We start from the raw sequence: 27,856 nt of genomic DNA, 5'->3' as shown, positions 1-27,856 counted from the left end.
GTGAGCTGGCAGACTCCCTCTGTGTCCTCTATCTGGGCTGCATTGTGGGCCTGTCCCCTAGCTGAGACATTCTGTGTGTGTCCGTGTGTCGTTAATACGTGTCGGCATGTCTGAGGCGGTTATTGGGGGAGCGGATGCGGCTCTAGATTTGGGCCTGTCGGCGCAGCCGACACCTGATTTACTCACATTGCTAAATACAATCAATACGAATGTAGCTTCTTTATCAAAGACGTTGGATAAGTCTTAGTCACAGACGCAGGTGTGGAAAAAGTCCTTGGAGGAGGCTTTATCTCAGGTGCAGACCCCATCGGGGTCGCAAAAGCGGCCATTTACTCAAGTGGTAGATACTGATACCGACACGAACTCTGATTCCGAGGTCGATTTCACTGAGGCTGCTTTACATCCACGATTAGTTAAGAGTATTCAATACATGATTGTGGCTATAAAAGATGTTTTACGCATTTCTGATGAACCTGCGGTACAGGAAACATGGATTTGCTTGTTCAAGGGAAAAAAACCTGAGGTGAAGTTTCCCCACTCTCATGTACTCTTTGTGAAAAGGCTTGGGAGTCGCCAGACAAGAGGTGGCAGATTCCCAAGAGGATTTACATGGCGTATCCTTTCCCCTCTGATGACAGGGAAAAATGGGAGTCGTCTCCAAATGTTGACAAAGCTCCATCTTGTTTGTCTAAGAAAGTGACGCTTCCGTCTCCTGACACGGTAGCTCTCAAGGATCCGGCGGATCGCAAGCTGGAGACTTCTCTGAAGTCCATTTTCGCTAATTCGGGTGCATTGCTCAGACCTGCTGTGGCGTCGGTATGGGTGAGTAGTGCTATTGCTAAATGGGCTGAGAATTTAGCTAATGATATGGATACCCTTGATAAAGATAATGTTCTTTTGACTCTTGGTTATATCAAGGACGCTGCAGATTACCTGAAGGATGTGGCGAGGGATGTTTGTCTCTTGGGATCAAGAGCCAATGCCATGTCGATATCGGCCAGGAGGGCGTTGTGGTTCCATCAATGGAATGCTGATGCCGACTCCAAGAGAGCTATGGAAGCTTTACCCTTCAAAGGTAATGTCTTGTTTGGGGACGGCTTGGCGGACGTAGTCTCTACCGCGACGGCGGGTAAGTCCTCTTTTCTTCCCTATGTTCCCACACAACACAAAAAGGCACCACATCAGCAGATGCAGTCCTTTCGTCCCAATAAATACAGGCGTGGAAAAGGTTCGTCCTTCCTGGCGTCTAAGGGTAGAGGAAGGGGAAGGAAGTCGCCTGCCGTGTCAGGCGCCCAGGACCAAAAGTCCTCCCCTACCTCTACCAAGTCCACCGCATGACGCTGGGGCTTCCCTGGGGGAGTCCGGACCGGTGGGGGGCCGTCTGCGAATCTTCAGTCAGGTCTGGATTCAATCAGACCTGGATCCTTGGGTCCTAGAGATTGTGTCTCAGGGATACAAGCTGGAGTTTCAGGAGGTGCCCCCTCACTGGTTTTTAATTTCGGCCTTACCAGTGTCTCTTCCGGACAGGGAGGTGGTGCTGGCAGTTTTACAAAAATTGTGTCAACAGAGGGTCATTGTTCCCGTTCCCCCGTCACAACGGGGGGAGGGGTACTACTCGAGCCTCTTTGTTGTGCCGAAACCGGACGGTTCGGTCAGACCGATTCTGATTCTAAAATCCCTCAAACCATACTTGAAAGTTTTCAAGTTCAAGATGGAATCTCTTCGAGCTGTTATTTCCAGCCTAGAAGGGGGGGATTTTATGGCGTCAGTCGACATAAAGGATGCCTACTTACACGTCCCGATATATCCTTCGCATCAGTCCTTCCTCAGGTTTGCGATACAGGATTTTCATTACCAATTTCAGACGTTGCCGTTTGGGCTTTCCACGGCCCCGAGGATTTTCACCAAGGTCATGGCAGAAATGATGGTTCTCCTTCGCAAGCAAGGGGTTACAATTATTCCGTACTTGGACAATCTCCTGATAAAGGCGAGGTCCAAGGAACGGTTGCTGAGGAGTGTAGATTTGGCGCTGTCGGTTCTGCGAAAGCACGGTTGGGTGATAAAATTTCCGAAATTCCAGTTGATTCCGACCACTCGGCTGTCTTTTCTGGGCATGATTCTGGACACGGAGTTACGGAGAGTATTTCTTCCAGAAGAAAAAGCTCTGGAACTGCAGTCGATGGTCAGGGAACTTCTGAGGCCGACAAGTGTGTCAGTCCATCACTGTATTCGGGTTCTAGGAAAAATGGTTGCGGCGTACGAAGCCATTCCGTTTGGCAGGTTTCATGCCCGGGTGTTTCAGTGGGACTTGCTGAGCAAATGGTCCGGCTCTCACCTGCACATGCACCGGAAGATAAGTCTATCTCCCAGAGCCAGAATTTCTCTCCTGTGGTGGCTACAAAGTTCTCACCTCCTAGAAGGACGCCGGTTCGGTATCCTGGACTGGGTACTTCTGACAACAGATGCAAGTCTCCGGGGCTGGGGTGCAGTCACCCAAGGAAGAAACTTCCAGGGGAGATGGTCACTCCAGGAAGCTTGTCTCCACATAAATTTTCTCGAGTTAAGAGCCATTTACAACGGCCTGCTACAAGCAAGAAGCCTTCTTCAGGGTCGACCTGTCCTGGTACAGTCAGACAACATCACAGCGGTGGCACATATAAACCGTCAAGGCGGAACAAGGAGCAGAGCGGAAATGGCGGAGGCCACAAGAATCCTTCGCTGGGCGGAACAACACGTGAGCGCCCTGTCAGCAGTCTTCCTACCGGGAGTGGACAACTGGGAGGCAGATTTCCTCAGCACATACGATCTCCATCCGGGAGATACCAAGAGGTATTTGCAGAGGTGACAAAGCGTTGGGGAATTCTGTTGATCGACATGATGGCGTCTCGTCTCAACAAGAAGCTCCCGAGGTATTGTTCCAGATCAAGGGACCCCCAAGCCAGTGCAGTGGATGCCCTGGTGTCTCCGTGGATGTTCCAGTCGGTGTATGTGTTCCCTCCACTTCCTCTCATTCCAAAGGTACTGGGGATCATTCGACGAGCAAGGGTTCAGGCGATTCTCGTCGTTCCAGATTGGCCAAGAAGGGCCTGGTACCCGGATCTTCAGGAATTACTGGTGGAAGATCATTGGCCGCTTCCGCTAAGAGAGGACCTGTTGTTGCAGGGTCCATGCGTGTTTCCAGACTTACCGCGGCTGCGTTTGACGGCATGGAAGTTGAGCGCCAGATCTTAGCTCGTAAGGGTATTCCCGGGGAGGTCATTCCCACTCTCATTAAGGCTAGGAAGGAGGTTACGGCGAAACATTATCACCGTATTTGGAGAAAGTATGTTTCCTGGTGTGAGACTAAAATGGCTCTTGCGGAATAGTTTCACTTGGGTCGTTTTCTCCACTTTTTGCAGGCAGGTGTAGATGCAGGCCTGAAATTAGGCTCCATCAAAGTGCAGATTTCGGCTTTGTCTATTTTCCTTTCAAAAGGAATTAGCTGTCCTCCCAGAGGTTCAGACGTTTGTGAAAGGAGTATTGCATATCAATCCTCCGTTTGTGCCTCCATGGGATCTTGAGGTGGTCTTACAGTTTCTCATGTCTTCCTGGTTTGAACCATTGCGTAAGGTTGAGTTGAAGTTTCTCACTTGGAAGGTAGTCATGCTGTTGGCGCTGGCGTCTGCCAGGCGAGTGTCAGAGTTGGCGGCCTTATCTCATAAGATCCCGTACTTGATTTTTCATTCGTATAGGGCAGATTGAGGACTCGTCAACAATTTCTGCCGAAGGTGGTTTCTTCGTTTCACATTAACCAACCTATTGTGGTGCCGGTGGCTACGGATGCTGTTGCGGTTCCAAAGTCTCTGGATGTTGTGAGAGCTTTGAAGATCTATGTCGCCAGAACAGCTGTTGCCAGGAAAACTGAGGCGCTGTTTGTCCTGTATGCTTCCAACAAGATTGATCATCCTGCTTCAAAATAGACTATTGCACGCTGGATTTGTAGTACGATTCAGCAGGCTCATTCTTCGGCCGGGCTACCGGTGCCGAAGTCAGTAAATGCCCATTCTACCAGGAAAGTGGGCTCTTCTTGGGCGGCTGCCCGAGGCGTCTCGGCTTTACAGCTTTGCCGAGCGGCTACTTGGTCGGGTTCAAACACTTTTGCTAAGTTCTGTAAGTTTGATACCCTGGCTGATGAGGAACTTGCGTTTGCTCAGTCGGTGCTGCAGGGTCGTCCGCACTCTACCGCCCGGTCTGGAGCTTTGGTATAAACCCCATGGTCCTTTTGGAGTCCCCAGCATCCTCTAGGACGTAATAGAAAATAGGATTTTAGTACCTACCGGTAAATCCTTTTCTCCTAGTCCGTAGAGGATGCTGGGCGCCCATCCCAGTGCGGACTGTTACTTGCAGTGTATTCTCTTTGGTTAAATTAGTTTATACACGGGTTGTGTATTTCTGGTTTTCAGCTTGTTGCTGCTGTTCATTCATACTGTTATCTGGTTTACTGTTACTCCGGTGGTACGGTATGTTTGTGGTGTGGGCTGGTATGTTTGTAGCCCTTAGTTTACACAAAAATCCTTTCATCGAAATGTCCGTCTCTCCTGGGCACAGTTCCTATAACTAAGGTCTGGAGGAGGGGCATAGAGGGAGGAGCCAGTTCACACCCAGTTTAAGTCTTTTCAGTGTGCCCAAGCTCCTGCGGATCCCATCTATACCCCATGGTCCTTTTGGAGTCCCCAGCATCCTCTACGGACTAGGAGAAAAGGATTTACCGTAAGTACTAAAATCCTATTTTTTAAGTGGCGCCCATTTTAGTTAGAATAATGCGCATAAAGAGAGTGGGCTGGAGGATAGGAGAGGGGTGGAGCAACAAGACGGGCTCTTAGTTGCCGTAGCTCCAAGATCTCACTGATTCTCAATATATATATATTTATATATATATATAGTATATTTATATATATGTATATATATATGTGTGTGTGTGTGTGTGTGTGTGTGTGTGTGTGTGTATATATATCTCCCAAGGGACGCTGCTGACAGGTCCTGAGGTGGGGAGCATCAGAGAGTTCAACAGAGGCACAAACCAGAGACAAGCTGTAAGAACAGTTGGTGGTGTGGGCCTTGTAAACCTCTGGCTGGTACAATTGTTTTTTGTTTTTTTTTTCAATTTTCATTTCTAATCATCAGCTATGTATCTCCCCTGTTTCATTGCTCCCCTAATCCCTACAGTCTGTCTCCATCTATTCTCCTGGTTGCTGTGTGTGTATGTGAACTATAAACATGGTGGCAAAAGCACCAACCAAGACCACAAAAATTTGCTACATGTGTTCTAAGTGTGAGAAAAAGAGCACAACTGTTCGCAGCTCCGGGGGAAGCAACACATGTTTGGGTACGGATGCACAGGCCGGGGGTAGTGGTACATCCGGAACATGGGAAACTGCCTTAGCAGATATTTCAAAGAAAATGGCGGAATCTCGCATGCAACATTTAGAATGGACTGCGGGTTTTTCTAAGACTATGGAGGAATTCCTGATTAGACTTACTCCGCCTACCCAAGTAGAAAAACATGTGCGCAAATCAGTAAAGAGACCCCTTCCTGTTTTGCATGAATAGTCAGAGGAGAATGAGGGTCTCTAGGTAGATGACAATGATAGGGAATCGTTAAGAGGTATTTGAGATTACTCCTTCAGAGGAAGATTCAGAGGTCAAGGGCTTGAAATCCCTTATTGAAGCAGTAAAGCAGGTCCTTAAATTCAAGGAGGAAAAGGTAAAGGAACTTGAAGTTTTTGATCTGTTTGTGTCTCAAAAGCCTCAAACGGCAGTGTTTCCCATTCCTAAGACACTCCAGGAACAGATGGGTGAAGCTTGGAAACGATCTTACTTATACCAAATGTGACTACATTATAGGATGCTTCGGACCGCAAATTGGACACAACGCTTAAGTCCATCTTTGTGGCAGCAGGGACATCCCACAGACTGACGCCTTGGTTAAAAAGGCCATTGTTGCTTGGGCTGGTCAGATAGTTCATGCAGTGGCAGAAGATAATAACCAGGAGGAGATATCTCGCTTAGCGGAGCATATCCGTGAGTCAGCCACTTATCTTTGCCAAGCTGCAAAGGATGCTAGGAGGATAACATCCCGTATTTCGGCTTCTGCAGTATCGGCCAGGCACATATTATGGATCAGAGATTGGCAAGTGGATTCAGACTCAAAAGAGGCTGTAGAAGCTATTCCTTTTGTTGGGGAGACTTTGTTTGGTCCAGAAATTGGACAAATGGGTTTCACAGGCCACGGCGGGAAAATCGACTTTCCTGCCTTCTACATACCCTAGAACCACTCCGCCCGTAAGAAGGAGTTATTTCGGTACGGCTTTTACTAAATTTAGGACACAGTCCTTTGGTGCCAGAGTTAGAGGTTTTGGAGGAAAGCCTCGTGGAAACAGAGGCAAAGGCCTTTCCCAGTCAACAGCCTGAAAACAGGACTCTAAGCTCACTGACAAAACTGTGCCATGACGGTCTCCCAGCTCATCTTGGGTCCTCCAAGGTGGGCGCCTGGTTGACAAGATTTCAGGAAGCCTGGGCCGAAACCCCTCCAGAAGTCTGGATCAACAATATAGTTTCCCAGGGATACAAGATAGAATTTCTAATATGCCCTCACAGTCAATTCTCTACTACTGGTCTACCTCGGTGCCCTCAAAAGGCAGGGGCATTAGAAACAACAATCCAAAAATTGCTTCTAAGAGAGGTAATAGTACCGGTACCACAGAGAGGGACAGGGTTTTATTCATATCTTTTTGTGGTACTCAAACCAGACAGCTCAGTCAGGCCCATTCTAAACTTAAAAGTGTTAAATCAATTCCTGACCGTTTACCAGTTCAAGATGAAATCGATACAGTCGGTCATTGCAGGATTGGAACAACAGGAATTCATGGTGTCAATGGACATAAAGGATGCGTAACTCCATGTTCCAATTTGGACACCACATCAAGCATATCTGAGGTTTGCAGTGGAAAAGAACCACTACCAATTGAACTACTGTTCAGTCTGTCATCGGCTCCAAGGATCTTCACAAAGATCATGGCTGTCATGGTAGCGAAATTTAGGTATATGGGGGTAACAATAGTACCTTACTTGGACGACCTTCTTACCAAGTCCACCCCCTCCTGGAAATATTGATCCGGGACGCACAGATAACTTATCAGGTTCTGACTCAATATGGTTGGATTGTCAACTTCAAAAAATCCAACTTACAACCAACCCAAAGAATTCAATTGTTTGGTCTCATCCTGGACACGATATGGTTGAGAGTCTTCCTCCCGAAAGACAAGATTCAAGATATCAGAAACATGGTTCGCCAGGTTTTACAAAATCATACGGTGTTGCTACACCCTTTGCATAGGGCTTCTAGGGAAGATTGTAGCATCTTTCGAAGCAATTCAATACGGCAGACTTCACTCAAGACCTTTCCAGAAGAACCTGATCGCACAGGGGGCAGGTATGCACCAGTGACTTCACAGGAAGATTTGCTTGTCGTCTCAGGCCAGAATTTCATTGATTTGGTGGTCGGTCCACAGGAACCTATCAGCGGGAAAACGTTTTGGAATCTGGGATTGGATCATTTTGACAAGTAATGCAAGTCTCAAGAGGATGGGGTGCAGTACTAAACAACCATCAATTTCTGGGGAGGTGGTCTCAATATGACAGTCCTCTACTGATAAATGTGCTGGAATTACGAGCCATCTACAGTGCGCTTCTTCAAGCGGAGAGTCTAGTATGAGCACAGCACGTGAAAGTGCAATCGGACAATGTGACAGCAGCGCCGTATATAAATGGTCAAGGAGGATCGAAGAGCAGGATGGCCGTCAAGGAGGCTACAAAGATTCTGTCTTGGACAGAAAAACGCAACATAATTCTGTCGGCAGTCTTCATTCCAGGAGTGGACAACTGGGAGGCAGATTACCTCAGCCGTCAAGACATGCACCCAGGAGAGTAGAGTCTACACCCCTAAGTCTTCAAGGCAGTGGTAAGACGGTGGGGGTTACCACAGGTAGATCTAATGGCATCTCGACACAATCGTCAACTTCTGAGATATGTGACCAGGACATAGGATCCAGCAGCAGAGGCAGTGGATGCGCCAGCGATTCACTGGTCTTACGATCTGGTATTCATCTTTCTACCATTTTCTCTATTACCAAGCGTGTTAAAGGTGAAACAGGATAGAGCATGGGTAATTCTGATAGCACCGGACTAGCCATGCAGAAGTTGGTACTCGGATCTGTGGGGTCTCTTAGCGGAGGAGCCTTGGAGGTTGCCGCAGAAGGAAGATCTGTTGTCACCGGGTCCATTTCTACACCCAGACTTGAACCGCCTGCGTTTAACGGCGTGGTTCTTGAGACCAGGATACTAAAGTATATTCCAAAATCGGCTATCTCTACCATGTTAGAGGCAAGAAAGCCGGTTACTGGAGCACACTATTATAGGATCTGGAAGAGATATATGGATTGGTGCCAGCCTAAAGGTTGGAACCCCAGACAATTTCGCCTAACCAGATTGTTGTGTTTTTTACAAGCTCGTTTGGACGGAGGTTTGAGGTTGGGATCCTTAAAAGTACAATTCTCAACCTTTTCAATCTTTTTCCAACAATGTCTGGCATCCTTACAGGAGGTACAGACATTTTTGCAGTGTTGAGCCTGCAACCACCTTTTCGTCCTCCCACAGCTCCGTGGGATTTAAACCTGGTGTTAGAATTTTTGAGATCTGACCTTTTCGATCCTTTGGAAAGGGCAGATCTTAAATATGTGTCTTGGAAGATGGTCTTGCTGCTTGCCTTGGATTCGCCAAAGAGGGTATCGGAATTGGGAGCCCTATCCTGTAAGAGTCCTTTTCTTGTTTTCCACGAGGATAGGGCGGAACTCCGTACCAGTGCAGAGTGCTTGCCTAAGGTGGTTTTGGGTTTTCACATAAGCCAACCAATTGTGGTCCCATCTTTTCAAGTGTCCAAGGGGGACTGTTCCCTGGATGTTGTCAGGGCATTAAAGGTTTACATACAGGCTACGAGTTCCCTTAAAAAGTCGGACGTTTTGTTTGTACTGTACAATGGTCCCAAGAGGGGTTAGCCAGCTACAAAACAAACCTTGTCTAGATGGATGAGACTCACCATCAGACAAGTGTATGTCTCCAGTGGTAAGAGAGTCCCGTTTGGGTGGGTGCGCATACCACCAGGTCAGTAGAAGCTTCTTGGGCGGCTGCCCAAGGAGCTTCTACTGCCCAACTTTGTAGAGCGGCAACGTGGTCCTCCGCACACACGTCCACTCGCTTTTACAAATTTGATACTTTCGCAGCTAGGGATTCAAATTTTTAGCTGTTGGGAGTATCTTTGGGACGTCCCCAGCTGTCTAATCTCCAGTGTCCCCTTTAGTACTTTGATACTTAGTGATAAATCTATTTCTCTGAATCCACTTGGGGAGACTGGACGCCCACCTCAGTGCTGCCAGCCTGCGTGTTCTTGTTATTTTGGCTCAAACAAGTTTTTCAGATAACAGTTTGATAGTTGCTTGGTTGATGTTTAACGTTATGGCATGGTCTGTTCCTTCCCGAATGTTTTTCTTTTATGTCCCTCTTCTTTCCGTAAATTTTTTAAACTGGAGGGACGGGGGTGGAGAGGGTGTGAAGGAGGAGCCAGCTGTGCACTTCAATTGTTTTACATATATCGTGCCACCTCCGGTCTCCATTCTTCACACCCCAGCTGTCTAATCTCCAGTGTCCCCGAGTGGATTCTGAGAAATAGATTTATCGGTAAGTACCAAAATCCTCTTTTCTGCTTTGGCTATTTCCGTCAGACATTATCTGTGGCTGAAGTCATGGAAAGCAGACATTGAATCCAAACATGCTTTAGAATCATTACTATTTGAAGAAGCTTATCTGTTTGGTCCGGAATTGGTAAAGATGATTTCCCAGGTCACGGGAGGAAAGAGTCTCGATTTACCAGTATGTAAACCAAAAACTCCCAGGTTCCGTTCCTTTCACCCCCAAGGCAGGGGAAGTTTTCAGATCTTCCACAGTTTACCTAGGGGTTCCTGTAGAGGTGCCTTCAGATGGAGTGGTGCTCCCAGGGACCGTTGCCCTGCTGCCAAGGCAACGGAACAATCCACAGGACGGTCAGGGAACAGGCACTCGACGTCTGGTGCGTCGGGAGCTTATTTACTCAGATTCCAGGAAACTTGGATACAATCCATCCTGGATCTTTGGGTAAAGGCTCTGGTAACCAATGGTTACATGTTAGACCTAGATGGTCCGTTTCCAGAAAGATCTTTTTCCACTCCTTTCCCAGTAGATAACAGAAGGTTGGCCATCTCATAGGCAATTTCTGCTCTTTTAGAATCCACAGTAATTTGTTCTGGTGCTACAGCAAGGACAGGAGTTTTACTCCAATCTTTTCCTTATAGACAAACCAGACAGGTCATTTCGGCCTATTCTAAACCTTAAGGACTTAAAACCTTTCCTTCATTTGGGAAAATTCAAAATGGAGTCCGTAAGAACAGTCATTTGTTCTATGGAGGAGGGAGAATGTCTGGCCTCCATAGATCTCAAGGATGCCTATTTCCATATCCCAATATGAAAAGGTCATCAACACCTGCTAAAGTTTGCAGTCGGACACCATTTTCATTTCAAGGCGTTACCGTTTGGTTTGTTCACCGCTCCCAGAGTTTTACAAAGGTCATGGCACACATGATTTCTTTGCTCAGGAGGCAGGGTATCAATGTGTTGGCTTATCCAGACAATTTGTTGCTAAAGGCTTTGTCAATAGCCTTATTGCGAGATCATCTTTAGATTACCATAGACATGCTCCAGAGATTTTGCTAGATCATAAATTTTTCCAAATCAAATTTAAGACCTTATCAGAAAATAAGTGTCAGAGTGTTAATTCCATAGGCAAAGATTCAGTACCTGCAAGACAATAAGCATCATTCTTCAGTTGAATCATATATCAGTCCTTAGAGCTATGCAGTTACTGGGTAAGATGGTCGCTTCCTTCTAAGCTGTTCCTTTCGCCAGGTTTCATTCCTGTCCTCTGCAAAACCAGTTGCCACATTAATGGGTAAAATCAGACCTTTGATTAAGGAAGATATTCAGATTATCTCTGCAGACTCGTCAGTCACTCCGGTGGTTGTTACAATATATAAATCTAAACAGAGGTTGCCAGTTGTCAGTAGAGAATTGGATCATTGTCACCACAGATGCCAGCTTAACAGGCTGGGGGGTGGGGGGGAGGCAGTGGTCTTGGACATACACCTACAGGGGGTTTGGTCCATCAGGGAAACTTCCTTTCCCATCAACAGACTTGAATTTCGGTTGGCATTGGTGCAGACTCAGTCCCATTTAATGAACCTACCAGTGCGAATTTAAACGGACAATGCCACAGCTGTTGCTTATATAAACAAGCAGAGTGCAACGCGCAGCTGGAGAGCAGTGAGAGGGGTCTCATATTTTTTGCGGGGCAGAAAAATGGGTTACAGCAATCTCAGCAGCCTGGGAGGCAGACTTTTTAAGTCGTCACAGACTGGATCCAGGAGAATGGGAACTATACCAGGAGATGTTTGCAGAGAGATAGTGTTCAGGTGGGGGTCTCCAGACACAGATCTGATGGACTCCCGCCTCAACAGGAAACTTCCAGGGTACAATATCTGTCCTGGGCTCTCCAGGCTTCCCTGGTGGATGCCATGACAGAACCTTTGGTGTTCCAGTTGGGGTACATTTTTCCTCCTCTGGCAGTGACTCCGAGGGTACTTCAGAGGCTTCGATCATTGGCATGGCCTCCCATTCTGGTGGCACCAGACTGGCTACGTTGTCATTGGTATGCAATCCTTCAAAACATGTTTGCAAACTTTCCAGATCGTCTACTTCTTCATCCAGATCTGTTGTGAAAACCATGATACAGATTTGAAAGCTTGTCACTTCCCGAATATGTCATTGAGTTGGAAGATATATATTGCTTGTTTAAACCAAAAATGTACGAGTATCTCGCCTTTTATCCTTTCCCCAAAATGGATTGGCTAAGGGGCTTCCCTTAAGGGACAGATTTCAGCTCTGTCTTTTTCAAAGGAAATTAGCCACCATTCCTGAAGTTCAGACATTCCTGTAGGAGGTGCTTCACATTCAGTGTCCGTATTTGCCACTGGTTCCTCCTTGGGACTTAAATTTTATTCTGGAGGCAATTCAGAAGGCTCCATTTGAGCCATTAGAATCTGGAAATGAGATACCTAACTTTGAAAGTTGTTGTTTTTTTTTGCCCATTTCCTCGGCTAAAAGAGTGTTTGAGTTAGCAGCTCTTTCTTGTAAATCCCTGCTGCTCATTTTTCATGAAGATAGGGTAGTGTTTCGCACCAAACTTTCCTTTCTTTCAAAAGTGTTATCAGCCTTCCACATAAATCAGGACATTGTCCTCCCAGCTTTGCGCCAAGCTTCAGGGACAGATAAAGTTTCTCCTCTTGCACTACTGGATGTGGTACATGCGTTACGCATTTACTTGGAACGTACTGCATTTTTTAGGCGTACAGATTCTTTGTTAGTGTTGTTGATGCATCAAAAAGAGTCTGGCCAGACTCAAAAGGCAGATTGGTCACTGCTCTTTTTAACAGGCTTATTGATCTTAGTGTGGTAGTGCTGACTTCAGTTTGGGCCCACTCGACTCGTGCGTTCAGAGCTTCCTGGGTGGTGAGGCATGGTGCCTCAGTAGAACAGTTGTGCAGAGCAGCTGCTTGGTCTTCCGTGGACACTTCTACAAAGTTTTATCGTTTCCATACCTTTGAAGCATGGCATGCCAGCATAGGGCAAAATTTTACTTTAGCAGCTGGGTCAGATGACCCCCCTCTTAATTTGGCTTGCTTTGTAAAATCCCAGAAGTAATTGCATCCCCTGATGGATAATAAAGGAAATACGAATTTTTTCTCACCGTGAAATCTATTCATTGAAGTCCATCTGGGGGATGCTGGGATGGGTTTCATACCAGTTGCCTGTCGGTTTCTTTTTTTTCTCTCTGTTCTCCGTGGGTTCTCCTACAGCTTGGTTAAACATAGACTGAGGTTATGGTGGACGGGGAGGGGTTATATAGGGGGTGGGAGCCTGTCTCAAACTAGTCAGTGCCCACCTCCACAGCTCACTATGCATATCCCAGAAGTAATGGCATCCCCCAGATGGACTATAAGGCAGGGATTTTACAGTGAGTAAAAATCTTATTTTTTATTAACTGTTATTCTACTTTTTTTTTTTTTTTATTAACTGTTATTCTATTGTGTGTTTACTTTCATTATTCTATATTTTGGTTTGATACTTAAAGTTGAGCAAAAACAAAAAATGCCACAGAACAATGCAAGTCTATCTTTTGCCAATTTAAAACATTTTTTTTTTTAACCTTTTGTATGCTTGTATTTTTCAGACCTCCTTGACAAATTTCCAGAAGATGAGGCTAAAATTTGCAGAGCATCAACTCCTAGGGAGGCAGCGCAGGACTTCCAGGATGGCCGGGCACCCACTATTGCTCAACTTCTGCAGGAAAAAACGTTGTATTCGTTTTCTGAATGGCCCAAGGTGTTTAAAGCCAATCTACACCTTTATTTGCTTAGTACTTTTAATGACAACCAATATTTTTTAAATATATTTTGATACATGAAGAAAAAGTTGAACGTATTAACGATAATAACTAAAACAAATCAAGTGACTTTACAGACTTAATTTTATGTATATATATATATATGTGTTTTTTTAAACTCCAAACCCACCGACCCACCACATTGTCTGAGACACAAACATATTTTCCTTAAGTACAAAACAGATACATTTCCATATGGCTCTACATAATAGTAGATCAGTTAGGTAAACTCAAGAAAAACAAATGAAGTTTTGCCTTTTGGGGGGGGGGGGCAGCTTCCGGGAGTGCTTTGGGTGTTGGTCTGCTGCCAGAGGGAAGCTGGTGGTGGGTGAGGGTGGTAAGATATAGCGGCCATAGTGCTTAGGGGTGGGTTGGCATTATCATAATAAAATTATCCTTACAGTACCAAGGACAAGGTACTATTATTGTTGCAGTATTTTTGTTTGCCATTATCTTATTTAAATAAACACTCAGAATGAATCATTTATTGTAATATAGTAGGGTAATATATTATAAAAATTGATTCATATTGTGTCTTCATTTAAATAAGGTGATGGTAAACAATAAGACATTAATAGAAAAAGTGGGAGTGGTGTGGAAGATGGTGCTATTGTGGGGAGTGGTAATTGGAGATATAGTAGAATTATACTTATCCTGAAATGGTGGTTAGTAGGAGAAGTGAATAATGGATTGGTTCTTGGACGTCATATGTTTTGTTTTTTTTCACATCTCAGTCATAATCTCAGCGGTTCGGTTGATAACATGAAATAGATAAAGATTGATAGTCCCAATGTGTAGTACATTTAAATACTCATGTGTTATTGGTAATTAGCAAATGGAATGAAGCTTGCATACCGTACTTGCATAACTGAGACTGAAATGCCACATATAAAGGTATCTTTACGTTCAATATTCGGCTTATCAAACATGATTTATTTTTAGCAAGAATCGTAAGATGTTTCGTACCTTACTTACACTCTAAAGGTGTAAAACACGTGTATAATGGTATCTTTTATAGAAGGCATCAAAGAGGGTGCATACCAGTACTCACAGTGGATATATCGCATTTTACTGGCTGTGCAGAGTGGACGTCAGGGGAAAGTTTGTCAGTAAGGAACTGCACCATTCTCACTCTTTCCAAAAGTCTTTCAGGATCTTGCGATAGATCCGTAGGTGTTGGTAAGAGGCTGCCTTTGTCGCCCTTTTTGAAGCGCCACGGTCCTCCTGACTCCCAACTACTTACCAATAAAACATTAATGTTTATTGGTCACCTGCTACATTTATAGTACCTTGTCCAGCCACAGTGAGAGCAGGGACACAAATATACAGTATGTACCGCGGGAGGCATCTATATAAAGTTATTTGTACAGGGGTCTACTACGGTGTGTAATGTGTAAGGAGCACTACTATGGGCATCACGTGTAAGGGTCACTACTACTGTGGGCATAATTATAAAGGACACTACTACTGCGTGGGCATAATGTGTAAGGGGCACTACTGTGGGCATCACATGTAAGGGGCACTGCTACTGTGGGTATCTCATATAAGGGGCACTACTGTGGGCATCATGTCTAACGGGCACTACTACTGCTGGTGTTGTGTATGGGGCACTACCACTGTTTGGGCATAACGTGTAAAGGACACTACTACTGTGTGGGTATAACGTGTAAAGGGCACTGCTTATGTTTAAGGAGCAGCACTGTGGCATAATGTGTATAAGGGGTACTACTGTGTAGCGTAATGTGAATAAGGGTCTCTATAGTGTGTGGCGTAATTTGAGTTGTGGCTACCTTTGCATGGCCACACTTTTTCCACGCAAGACCACACCCTTCTTCGTCTGCATGCTCTGTCCCAATTTCAAATATGGGGGTGGAGCACCAATGCTCTTTCTGACACAGGGCACCTAAATGACTAATTACGGCTGTGCTTAGGTTCCTCACATAGACCCACATTCCAATGTTCTTTGTTATATGTTTGCAAAAAGACAGATTATCAGAAACTTGCTTGTGTGTGTGTGTGTGTGTGTGTGTGTGTGTGTGTGTGTGTGTGTGTGTGTGTGTGTGGTCATCTATGAAATATTAACTAATTTTCTCATACGTCCTAGAGGATGCTTGGGACGACATCAAGACCATGGGGTATAGACGGGATCCGCAGGAGACATGGGCACTCTAAAGACTTTTCATTGGGTGTGAACTGGCTCCTCCCTCTATGCCCCTCCTCCAGACCTCAGTTTTAGAAATGTGCCCAGTCGACTGGATGCACTCTGAAGAGCTCTGCTGAGTTTCTCTGAAAAGACTTATGTTAGGTTTTTTATTTTCAGGGAGATCTGCTGGCATCAGACTCCCTGCTCGTGGGACTGAGGGGGCAGAAGCAGAACCAACTTCCTCAGAGTTTCATGGCTCTGCTTCTGGCTGACAGGACACCATTAGCTCCTGAAGGGAACTGAACGCTAGCCGTGTCTAGATGCTCAGTCCCACAGCACGCCGTCACCCCCCTCACAGAGCCAGAAGACAGGTGAGTATGAGAAAATTGAACTTCAATCAAGTAAGTGACGGCTGAGGTATGACGCGGCTGGTGGGGGCGCAGCGCGCCATTGCTGCCCACACACACAGGCACTGCAGGGGGGGGGGGGGGGCCCTGGGCAGCAAAATACCTCTATAACCTGGCTAATAGGGGGCATAAGATGCCCAGGCACAGCCCTACCCCCGCCAGTATAAATATTACAAACAGTCTCTGAGGTAAAAAGGGCGGAGCTTCTTCCTCAGGCAGCCAGCACACTGCTCAGCACCATTTTCTCTCTCTCTCCCCAGGCTGCAGAGATATAGCTAGTCCTCCTCCACTTCTGACTACAAGTATTCAGGGTGTAAATAAGGGGGGCACAAAGCGATTTGGGTGCTTTACAAATGTGTTTTATTGTGTAAAGAGCGCTGCATGTCAGTGGGCATTCTGTGTTCACAGACATTAAATACAGGCGCTGGGGTTGTGAGCTGGCTGCTCCTATACTGTGTCCCTCTGACAGATTTTACTGTGGGTCTGTCCCCAAATAAGTCCCAGTGTGTCTGTGAGTGCTGTACAAGTGTGAGGCATGTCTGAGGCAGGGAGTTCCTCCCCGAGGAAGCCATTTTAGGGACACAGAGTTGTAATGTGGAGGCGCTACCGGCACACCAAGAGCCTGCATGGGTGAAAGAGCTACGTGACAGTATGCATCTGATTAACCGTAGATTGGATAAGTCTGAATCTAAGGATGCATGCTGGAGAAAATCTGTGGAAGATGTGATTTTTCAGGATGCTGTTATTCCTTATGCGGGCGGCCCCTCTGGGTCACATAAGAGACCATTTGTAAATGTTGCAAACACTGATACCGACACGGATTCTGATTCTTTTGTCGACGATAGTGAATCCAGAGAGATAGATCATAAATTGGCAAAAAGTATACAATATATGATTGTGGCTATAAGGGACGTGTTGGAGGTTACAGAAAGCACTCCTGTACTTCAGGAGAAAGCTTATTTATGTAAGGAAAAGAAATCCAAAGTCACGTTCCCTCCTTCACACAAACTAAATGCTCTGTTTGAAGGGATGTGGGTGAATCCTGATAAAAAATGTTGTATTCCCAAAAGGATTCACATAGCTTATCCTTTCCCGGTTGAAGACAGGAAAAAATGTGAGTCACCCCCTGTGTTAGACACTGCACTTTCCAGGTTGACAAAGAAGGTAATTCTCCCTGCTCCTGGCACGGCTTCTCTTAAAGAGCCGGCAGACCGCAAAATGGAAGCAACATTGAAATCCATTTTCTCTTACATCCTAGAGGATGCTGGGGACTCCGTAAGGACCATGGGGATAGACGGGCTCCGCAGGAGACATGGGCACTTTAAGAAAGACTTTAGGAGTGGGTGTGCACTGGCTCCTCCCTCTATGCCCCTCCTCCAGACCTCAGTTTACTACTGTGCCCAGAGGAGACTGGGTGCATTACAGGGAGCTCTCCTGAGTTTCCTGTCAGAAAGTATTTTGTTAGGTTTTTTATTTTCAGGGAGCCTGCTGGCAACAGACTCCCTGCATCGAGGGACTGAGGGGAGAGAAGCAGACCTACTTCTGTGAGTTTCAAGGCTCTGCTTCTTAGGCTACTGGACACCATTAGCTCCAGAGGGATCGGTACGCAGGTCTCACCCTCGCCGTCCGTCCCAGAGCCACGCCGCCGTCCTCCTCACAGAGCCGGAAGATAGAAGCCGGGTGAGTATGAGAAGAAAAGAAGACTTCAGAGGCGGCAGAAGACTTCATGATCTTCACTGAGGTAACGCACAGCGGTGAAGCTGTGCGCCATTGCTCCCATACACTTCCACACGGCAGTCACTGTAAGGGTGCAGGGCGCAGGGGGGGGCGCCCTGGGCAGCATATAAACCTCTTTCTGGCAAAAATAGGTATATATACAGTTGGGCACTGTATATATATATATATATATATATAAAGAGCCCCCGCCAGTTTTCAGTATATTTGAGCGGGACAGAAGCCTGCTGCCGAGGGGGCGGGGCTTCTCCCTCAGCACTCACCAGCGCCATTTTCTCCACAGGACAGCGCTGAGAAGAAGCTCCCCGGACTCTCCCCTGCTTAACCACGGTGACGGAAGGTTTTGAAGAAGGGGGGGGGGCACATAATTTGGGGCATTTATATATTTACAAACAGCGCTACTGGGTAAACATATATTTATATAGTGTTTTTTCCTGGGTCATATAGCGCTGGGTGTGTGCTGGCATACTCTCTCTCTGTCTCTCCAAAGGGCCTTGTGGGGGAACTGTCTTCAGATAAGAGGATTCCCTGAGTGTGTGGTGTGTCGGTACGCGTGTGTCGACATGTCTGAGGTAGAAGGCTTTCAGGGTTGAGGAGGAGGAGAGAATGATTGTGGTGTCTCCGTAGACAACACCGACACCTGACTGGATGGATATGTGGAAGGTTTTAAGTGCTAATGTAAATTTATTGCACAAAAGATTAGACAAAGCTGAAGCTATGGAGCAGCCAGGGAGTCAACCCATGTCTGTCCCTATGTCGCAGGGACCTTCGGGGTCTCAAAAGCGCCCACTATCCCAAATTGTAGACACAGATACCGACACGGATTCTGACTCAAGTGTCGACTACGATGATGCAAAGTTACAGCCAAAAGTGGCTAAATGTATTCGATATATGATCATTGCAATAAAAGATGTTTTGCATATCACAGAGGAACCCCCTGTCCCGGACACGAGGGTACACATGTATAAGGGAAAGAAACCTGAGGTAACCTTTCCCCCCTCACATGAGTTGAACGAATTATGTGAAAAAGCTTGGGAATCTCCAGACAAAACACTGCAGATTCCCAAAAGGATTCTTATGGCGTATCCTTTCCCGACTACGGACAGGATACGGTGGGAATCCTCCCCTAAGGTGGACAAAGCATTAACACGCTTATCCAAAAAGGTAGCGCTGCCATCCCAAGATACGGCTACGCTCAGGGATCCTGCTGACCGCAAGCAGGAGGTTATCTTGAAGTCCATTTACACACATTCTGGTGCCTTACTCAGACCGGCGATTAAGTCGGCCTGGGTTTGTAGCGCGGTAGCAGCTTGGACAGATACCTTATCAGCGGATATTGAGACCCTAGATAAGGATACCATTTTATTGACCCTAGGGCATATAAAAGATGCTGTCTTATATATGAGAGATGCTCAAAGAGACATTAGTCTACTGGGTTCTAGAATCAATGCGATGTCCATTTCGGCTGGACGAGTCCTATGGACCCGGCAATGGACAGGTGATGCCGACATATGGAGGTTTTACCTTACAAGGGTGAGGAATTGTTTGGGGAAGGTCTCTCTGACCTGGTCTCCACAGCTACAGCTGGTAAATCAAATTTTCTACCTTATATTCCCTCACAGCCTAAGAAAGCGCCACATTATCAAATGCAGTCCTTTCGATCACAAAGAAACAAGAAAGTACGAGGTGCGTCCTTTCTTGCCAGAGGTAAGGGCAGAGGAAAAAAGCTGCACAACACAGCTAGTTCCCAGGAACAGAAGTCCTCCCTGGACGCTGGGGCTCCGCTACAGGAGTCCGCCCCAGTGGGGGCACGTCTTCGAGTTTTCAGCCACATCTGGGTTCACTGACAGGTGGATCCCTGGGCAATAGAAATTGTTTCCCAGGGTTACAAGCTGGAATTCGAAGAGGTGCCTCCTCGCCGGTTTTTCAAATCGGCCCTACCAGCTTCTCCCCCGGAAAGGGAGATAGTGTTAAATGCAATTCAAAAATTGTATTTTCAACAGGTGGTGGTCAAGGTTCCCCTGCTTCAACAAGGGAGGGGATATTACTCAACCCTATTTGTGGTCCCGAAACCGGACGGTTCGGTCAGACCCATTTTAAATTTAAAATCCCTGAACCTATACTTGAAAAGGTTCAAGATGGTATCGCTCAGAGCGGTCATTGCCAGCCTGGAAGGGGGGGATTTTATGGTATCTCTGGACATAAAGGATGCATACCTTCATGTTCCCATTTATCCACCTCATCAGGCGTACCTGAGATTTGCGGTACAGGATTGTCATTACCAATTTCAGACGTTGCCATTTGGACTTTCCACGGCCCCTAGGATTTTCACCAAGGTAATGGCGGAAATGATGGTGCTCCTGCGCAAGCAAGGTGTCCCAATTATCCCGTACTTGGACGATCTCCTCATATGTGCGAGATCAAGAGAGCAGTTACTGAACAGCGTATCACTTTCACTGAAAGTGTTACAGCAACACGGCTGGATTCTCAATATCCCGAAGTCGCAGTTGGTTGCTACGACTCGTCTGACTTTCTTGGGCATGATTCTGGATACAGACCAGAAAAGGGTTTATCTTCCGATAGAAAAAGCTCAGGAACTCATGACTCTAGTCAGGAATTTATTGAAGCCAAAACAGGTGTCAGTGCATCACTGCACTCGAGTCCTGGGAAAGATGGTGGCATCATACGAAGCCATTCCCTTCGGCAGGTTCCATGCGAGGACTTTCCAATGGGACTTATTGGACAAGTGGTCCGGGTCACATCTACAAATTCATCAGTTGATCACCCTGTCCCCCTGTCTCCTGTGGTGGCTGCAGAGTGCTCACCTTCTAGAAGGCCGCAGGTTCGGCATTCAGGACTGGATCCTGGTGACCACGGACGCAAGCCTCCGAGGTTTGGGAGCAGTCACGCAGGGAAGAAACTTCCAAGGTCTTTGGTCAAGTCAGGAGACTTGTCTTCACATCAACAACCTGGAACTGAGGGCCATATACAACGCCCTACGTCAAGCGGAGACCTTACTGCGCGACCAACCAGTTCTGATCCAGTCAGACAACATCACCGCAGTGGCTCATGTAAACCGCCAAGGCGGCACAAGGAGCAGAGTGGCAATGGCAGAAGCCGCCAGGATTCTTCGCTGGGCGGAAAATCATGTAAGCGCACTGTCAGCAGTGTTCATTCCGGGAGTGGACAACTGGGAAGCAGACTTTCTCAGCAGACACGAGCTGCATCCAGGAGAGTGGGGGACTTCATCAGGAAGTCTTCGCAGAGATTGCAAGTCAGTGGGGACTGCCCCAGATAGACATGATGGCATCCCGCCTCAACAAAAAGCTGCAGAGGTATTGCGCCAGATCAAAAGACCCTCAGGCGGTAGCTGTAGACGCCCAGTGACACCGTTGGGTGTTCCAGTCGGTCTATGTGTTTCCTCCCCTTTCTCTCATCCCAAAGGTGCTTAGAATAATAAGGAAAAGAGGAGTACAGACCATTCTCATTGTTCCAGATTGGCCACGAAGGACCTGGTATCCGGATCTACTGGAAATGCACACAGAAGATCCGTGGCCTCTTCCTCTACGACAGGACCTGTTGCAACAGGGGCCCTGTCTGTTCCAAGACTTACCGCGGCTGCGTTTGACGGCATGGCGGTTGAACGCCGGATCCTAGCGGAAAAGGGCATTCCGGATGAGGTCATTCCTACTCTGATAAAGGCTAGGAAGGACGTGACAGCTAAATATTATCACCGTATATGGCGAAAATATGTTGCTTGGTTTGAGGCCAGGAATGCTCCTCCGGAAGAATTCCATCTGGGCCGTTTCCTTCACTTCCTACAAACTGGAGTAAATTTGGGCCTAAAATTAGGCTCCATTAAGGTTCAGATTTCGGCCCTATCCATTTTCTTTCAAAAAGAATTGGCTTCTCTCCCAAAAGTACAGACTTTTGTAAAGGGAGTGCTGCATATTCAGTCTCCTTTTGTACCTCCGGTGGCGCCTTGGGACCTCAACGTGGTGTTGTTTCCTTAAGTCGCACTGGTTTGAACCACTTCAAACGGTGGAGTTGAAATATCTCACTTGGAAAGTGGTCATGTTGTTAGCCTTGGCTTCGGCTAGGCGAGTGTCGGAATTGGCGGCTTTGTCTCATAAAAGCCCCTATCTAGTTTTCCATATGGATAGAGCGGAATTGCGGACCTGCCCTCAATTCTTGCCTAAGGTGGTGTCATCTTTTCATATGAACCAACCTATTGTGGTGCCTGTGGCTACGCGTGACTTGGAGGATTCCGAGTCCCTTGATGTAGTCAGGGCTTTGAAAATTTACGTGGCCAGAATGGCTAGAGTCAGAAAAACAGAAGCACTGTTTGTCCTATATGCGGCCAACAAGGTTGGCGCCCCTGCTTCAAAGCAGACTATTGCTCGCTGGATCTGTAACACGATTCAGCAGGCTCATTCTACGGCTGGATTGCCGTTACCAAAATCGGTTAAGGCCCATTCCACTAGGAAGGTGGGCTCTTCTTGGGCGGCTGCCCGGGGGGTCTCGGCACTACAGCTGTGCCGAGCTGCTACTTGGTCGGGTTCAAACACCTTTGCAAAGTTCTATAAGTTTGCTGAGGAGGACCTCCTGTTTGCTCAATCGGTGCTGCAGAGTCATCCGCACTCTCCCGCCCGTTTGGGAGCTTTGGTATAATCCCCATGGTCCTTACGGAGTCCCCAGCATCCTCTAGGACGTAAGAGAAAATAAGATTTTAAACCTACCGGTAAATCTTTTTCTCGTAGTCCATAGAGGATGCTGGGCGCTCGTCCCAAGTGCGGACTACTTCTGCGAGACTTGTATATAGTTTTGCTTACATAAGGATTATGTTATAGTTTTCATCGGTCTTGGACTGATGCTATGTTGTTTTCATACTTTTAACTGGTTAGTATATCTCAAGTTATACGGTGTGGCTGGTATGAATCTTGCCCTTAGATTAACAAAAATCCTTTCCTCGTACTGTCGGTCTCCTCTGGGCACAGTTTCTCTAACTGAGGTCTGGAGGAGGGGCATAGAGGGAGGAGCCAGTGCACACCCATTCCTAAAGTCTTTCTTAAAGTGCCCATGTCTCCTGCGGAGCCCGTCTATCCCCATGGTCCTTACGGAGTCCCCAGCATCCTCTACGGACTAGGAGAAAAAGATTTACCGGTAGGTTTAAAATCTTATTTATATTACCAATGGTACACTGCTCAGGCCCACTATTGCCTGCGCATGGGTGAGTCGCGCTATTGAAAAATGGTCAGAAAGCGTGTCATCAGAAATTGACACGATTGATAAAGATGAGACATTCCTTAAGTTAGGGAATATCAAGGACGCTGCCGCCTACATGCTGGAAGCAATGAAGGATATTGGACTCTTGAGTTCACAAGCCGCTACCATGGCAGTATCGGCTAGGCGGGCCTTATGGATTCGCCAGTGGAACGCGGATGCAGATTCCAAAAGAAACATGAAGGCTCTCCCATATAAAGGTGAGGCCTTATTTGGCGATGGCCTGGATGCGTTAGTCTCGGCGGCTACCGCAGGTAAGTCAACATTTTTGCCCTCTGCGCCTGCACCGGCAAAAAAGACCTATCACCCGCAAATGCAGTCCTTTCGGCCCAATAAATACAAAAAGACGAGAGGTTCCTCCTTCTTTGCAGGTAGGGGAAGGGTAAAGAAGCCCACACCGGCTCCAGGTTCCCAAGAGCAAAAGTCTACCCCTAATTCTGCCAAATCCCCAGCATGACGCTGGAGCTCCCTTGCGGGAGGCCGCTCGTGTGGGGGCACGTCTCAAACTCTTCAGCCAGGATTGGATTCTGTCTGGCCTGGACCCCTGGGTGTTGCAAATAGTATCCCATGGATACAAACTGGAGTTTCAAGACGCTCCCCCATGCCGATTTTTCAAATCGACCATGTCAGCTTCTCTGCCAGAGAGAGAAGCAGTAACCGCGGCAATCCAAAAATTATGTCAAGACCAGGTCATAGTCCGGGTACCATTGTCACAACAAGGGCGGGGTTTTTATTCAAGCCTCTTTGTTGTTCCGAAGCCGGACGGCTCGGTCAGACCGATCTTAAATCTAAAAGATCTGAATTTCTTCCTGAAAAGGTTCAAGTTCAAGATGGAATCACTTCGGGCGGTGATTGCCAGTCTGGAGGAGGGGGACTACTTGGTGTCAGTGGACATAAAGGAGGCTTACCTGCATGTTCCCATTTATCCTCCTCACCAGGCTTATCTGAGATTCGCGATTCAGGATTGCCATTACCAATTCCAGATGTTACCTTTCGGTCTCTCCACGGCGCCGGGGGTATTCACCAATGTGATGGCGGAGATGATGGTCCTCCTTCGTCAGAAAGGAGTCAATATAATCCCTTATCTGGACGACCTCCTGATAAAGGCGAGATCCAGGGAGCAGTTATTACAAAACATATCCCTCTCCCTGTCAATACTCCAACACGGGTGGATCATAAATTACCCAAAGTCACAGTTGGAACCGACGACAAGGTTGTCTTTCCTCGGGATGATTCTGGACACAAGTTCAGAGAGTATTTCTTCCGCTGGAAAAGGCTCTGGAAATCCAGAAAATGGTAAAACAGATATTGAAACCATCAAGTGTGTCGATCCATCAGTGCATTCGGTTGTTGTGGAAGATGGTGGCGGCCTTTGAGGCCATACAGTTTGGCAGGTTCCATGCCAGAGTATTCCAGTGGGACCTGTTGGACAAATGGTCGGGGTCACACCTACACATGCACCGGAAGATAATCCTGTCGTCAAAAACCAGGATTTCGCTCCTATGGTGGTTGCACAGCTCTCACCTGCTAGAGGGACGCAGGTTCGGGATTCAGGACTAGGTCTTAGTAACCACGGATGCAAGTCTCCGAGCAGGGCCGGTTCCGGGGCTTCTGTCGCCCCGGGCGGCATTAGGGGGCGTGGCTTCATGCAGGGGCGTGGTCAGTTACGCCCCCTGTACTGTTGTAGGATGTGCGGTGCGCGATGTCATCGCGCACCGCACAGCAAAGGTCCTCTCCACGAAGGTAAACTAGACGCTAAGCGTCTAGTTCCCTTCGTGGAGAGGACCTTTGCTGTGCGGTGCGCGATGACGTCAACGCGCACCGCACATCATTACAGTGAAGGCCCTCTCTAGGAAGGGAAACTAGACGCGTAGCGTCTAGTTTCCCTTCACAGCGGGCAGCCCACGAAGGGAAACTAGACGCATAGCGTCTAGTTTCCCTTCACAGCGGACAGCGGCAGCGGGGGGCACCATAGCAGCAGCGGATCTTGCCAGGGTGCAGCGCCCTCCGGATGGCGGCGCCCCGGGCAAAAGTCCTGCTTGCCCGTGGCAAGATCCGCTACTGTCTCCGAGGCTGGGGAGCAGTCTCTCAGGGAGAAAACTTCCAGGGACGTTGGTCACAACAGGAAGCCTGCCTTCTGGAGCTAAGAGCCATTTACAACGGCCTTCAACAAGCGGTACATCTTCTTCAAGACCGTCCCGTGCAGATCCAGGCGGACAATGTAACAGCAGTCGCATACATAAACAGGCAGGGCGGAACGAAAAGCAGAGCGGCAATGGCAGAGGTGACAAAAATCCTCCGCTGGGCAGAAAAACATCTACAAGCTCTGTCGGCAATATTCATTCCGGGAGTAGACAACTGGGAAGCAGACTTCCTCGGCAGACACGATCTCCATTCAGGAGAGTGGGGCCTCCACCAAGAAGTCTTCGCAGAGGTGACAAGTCTTTGGGGATTTCCTCAAATAGACATGATGGCGTCTCGTCTCAACAAGAAGCTTCAGAGATACTGTTCCATGTCGAGAGACCCTCAAGCAGTAGTAGTGGATGCACTGGTGACGCAGTGGGTGTTTCTGTCAGTGTATGTTTTCCCTCCACTTCCGCTGATCCCAAAAGTACTCAGGATCATAAGAAAGACAAGGGTTCCAGCAATCTTCATTGCCCCAGACTGGCCAAGAAGGGCATGTTACCCAGATCTTCAGCAGTTACTCATAGGAGATCCTCGGCCTCTTCCTCCTCGGGAGGACCTGCTGTAGCAGGGGCCGTGTGTGTACCAAGACTTACCGCGGCTACGTTTGACGGCATGGCTTTTGAGCGCCGTATCCTAGCCAGGAAGGGTATTCCTAAGGAGATCATCCCCACCCTTATTCAGGCCAGAAAGGGAGTAACGTCAAAACATTACCACCGTATTTGGAGAAAATAGGTGTCTTGGTGTGAATCCAAGAAGGCTCCTTCGGAAGAGTTTCACTTAGGACATTTTCTCCATTTTTTTGTAGGATGGTGTGGAGGCGGGCCTACGATTGGGATCAATCAAGGTCCAGATTTCGGCCTTGTCAGTGTTCTTCCAAAAACAATTGGCCTCTCTTCCAGAGGTTCAGACCTTCGTGAAAGGGGTTCTGCACATCCAGCCTCCATTCGTGCCTCCAGTGGCACCATGGGACCTTAACGTGGTATTGCAGTTCCTTCATTCGGATTGGTTTGAGCCTCTACAAAAGATAGAGTTGAAGTTTCTCACTTGGAAACTGGTGATGCTTTTGGCATTGGCATCTTGGGGGCCTTGTCTCACAAGAGCCCTTACCTGATTTTCCATGAAGATAGGGCAGAGTTACGAACTCGACAACATTTTCTTCCTAAGGTGGTTTCTGCTTTTCACATAAACCAACCTATTGTGGTGCCAGTAGTTACTGACACATTCACTGATTCAAAGTCTCTAGATGTGGTTAGAGCTTTGAAAACCTATGTTGCTAGAACAGCTCGTATACGGAAAACAGAGGCTCTGTTTGTCCTGTATGATCACAACAAGATTGGCTGTCCTGCTTCCAAGCAGACTATTGCACGTTGGATTAGAAATACGATTCAGCAAGCTCATACTACGGCTGGATTGCCGTTACCGACGTCTGTTAAGGCCCACTCCACTAGGAAGGTGGGCTCATCCTGGGTGGCTGCCCGGGGGGTCTTGGCATTACAACTTTGCCGAGCAGCTACTTGGTCAGGGTCAAACACATTTGCTAAGTTCTACAAGTTTGACACCTTGGCCGATGAGGACCTCAAGTTTGGTCAATCGGTGCTGCAGGGTCATCCAAACTCTCCCGCCCGTACTGGAGCTTTGGTATAGACCCCATGGTCTTGATGTCGTCCCCAGCATCCTCTAGGACGTATGAGAAAATAGGATTTTGATAACCTACCGGTAAATCCTTTTCTCCTAGTCCGTAGAGGATGCTGGGGACAACATCAAGACCATGGGGTATAGACGGGATCCGCAGGAGACATGGGCACTCTAAAGACTTTTCATTGGGTGTGAACTGGCTCCTCCCTCTATGCCCCTCCTCTAGACCTCAGTTGTAGGAACTGTGCCCAGGGAGACTGACATTTCGAGGAAAAGAATTACTTAACTAGTAGTGAGATATCTACCAACTCACACCCTCAACCATGCCGCACACATGGCATTCAACATAACACAAGCCAACAGGCATGAACTAATTGCAGCAACATGCTGAAACCAAGATAACACAACTTGTGTAACTGTAATAACTAAACTGCAGGTAAAGTACGCACTGGGACGGGCGCCTCCCAGCATCCTCTACGGACTAGGAGAAAAGGATTCTCCTAGTCCGTAGAGGATGCTGGGCGGCGCCCGTCCCAGTGCGTATGTTGAATGCCATGTGTGCGGCATGAGGAGCATAGAGGGAGGAGCCAGTTCACACCCAATGAAAAGTCTTTATAGTGCCCATGTCTCCTGCGGATCCCGTCTATACCCCATGGTTTTGATGTCATCCCCAGCATCCTCTACGGACTAGGAGAAAAGGATTTACCGGTAGGTTATCAAAATCCTATTTTTTTGTAGTTGTTAAATTTAAACTGTGTTACTTGGTGAAAGAATAGGAAATGAGAGTGCATGTAATTATATTTCAAATTTGATGTCACACCTAATACAGTTACATGACTGAAC

General features: G+C 47.4%; 1 protein-coding gene across 4 annotated transcripts in view; it reads left to right on the top strand.

The window, feature by feature from the left end:
- Positions 1 to 27,856, top strand: part of CHD6 (chromodomain helicase DNA binding protein 6) — a 522,916-nt gene that overhangs the window by 470,387 nt on the left and 24,673 nt on the right. For all 4 annotated transcript variants that reach the window (XM_063960191.1, XM_063960189.1, XM_063960190.1 and 1 more), the window contains one exon: positions 13,412 to 13,563. In XM_063960191.1, coding sequence (XP_063816261.1) covers positions 13,412 to 13,563 — 152 coding nt within the window. The remainder of the gene's footprint in view (positions 1 to 13,411; positions 13,564 to 27,856) is intronic.

This window comes from Pseudophryne corroboree, chromosome 3 (assembly GCF_028390025.1).
Source record: "Pseudophryne corroboree isolate aPseCor3 chromosome 3, aPseCor3.hap2, whole genome shotgun sequence".
Taxonomy (NCBI): Eukaryota; Metazoa; Chordata; class Amphibia; order Anura; family Myobatrachidae; genus Pseudophryne; species Pseudophryne corroboree.
This window is presented reverse-complemented; position numbering and strand designations above follow the sequence as displayed.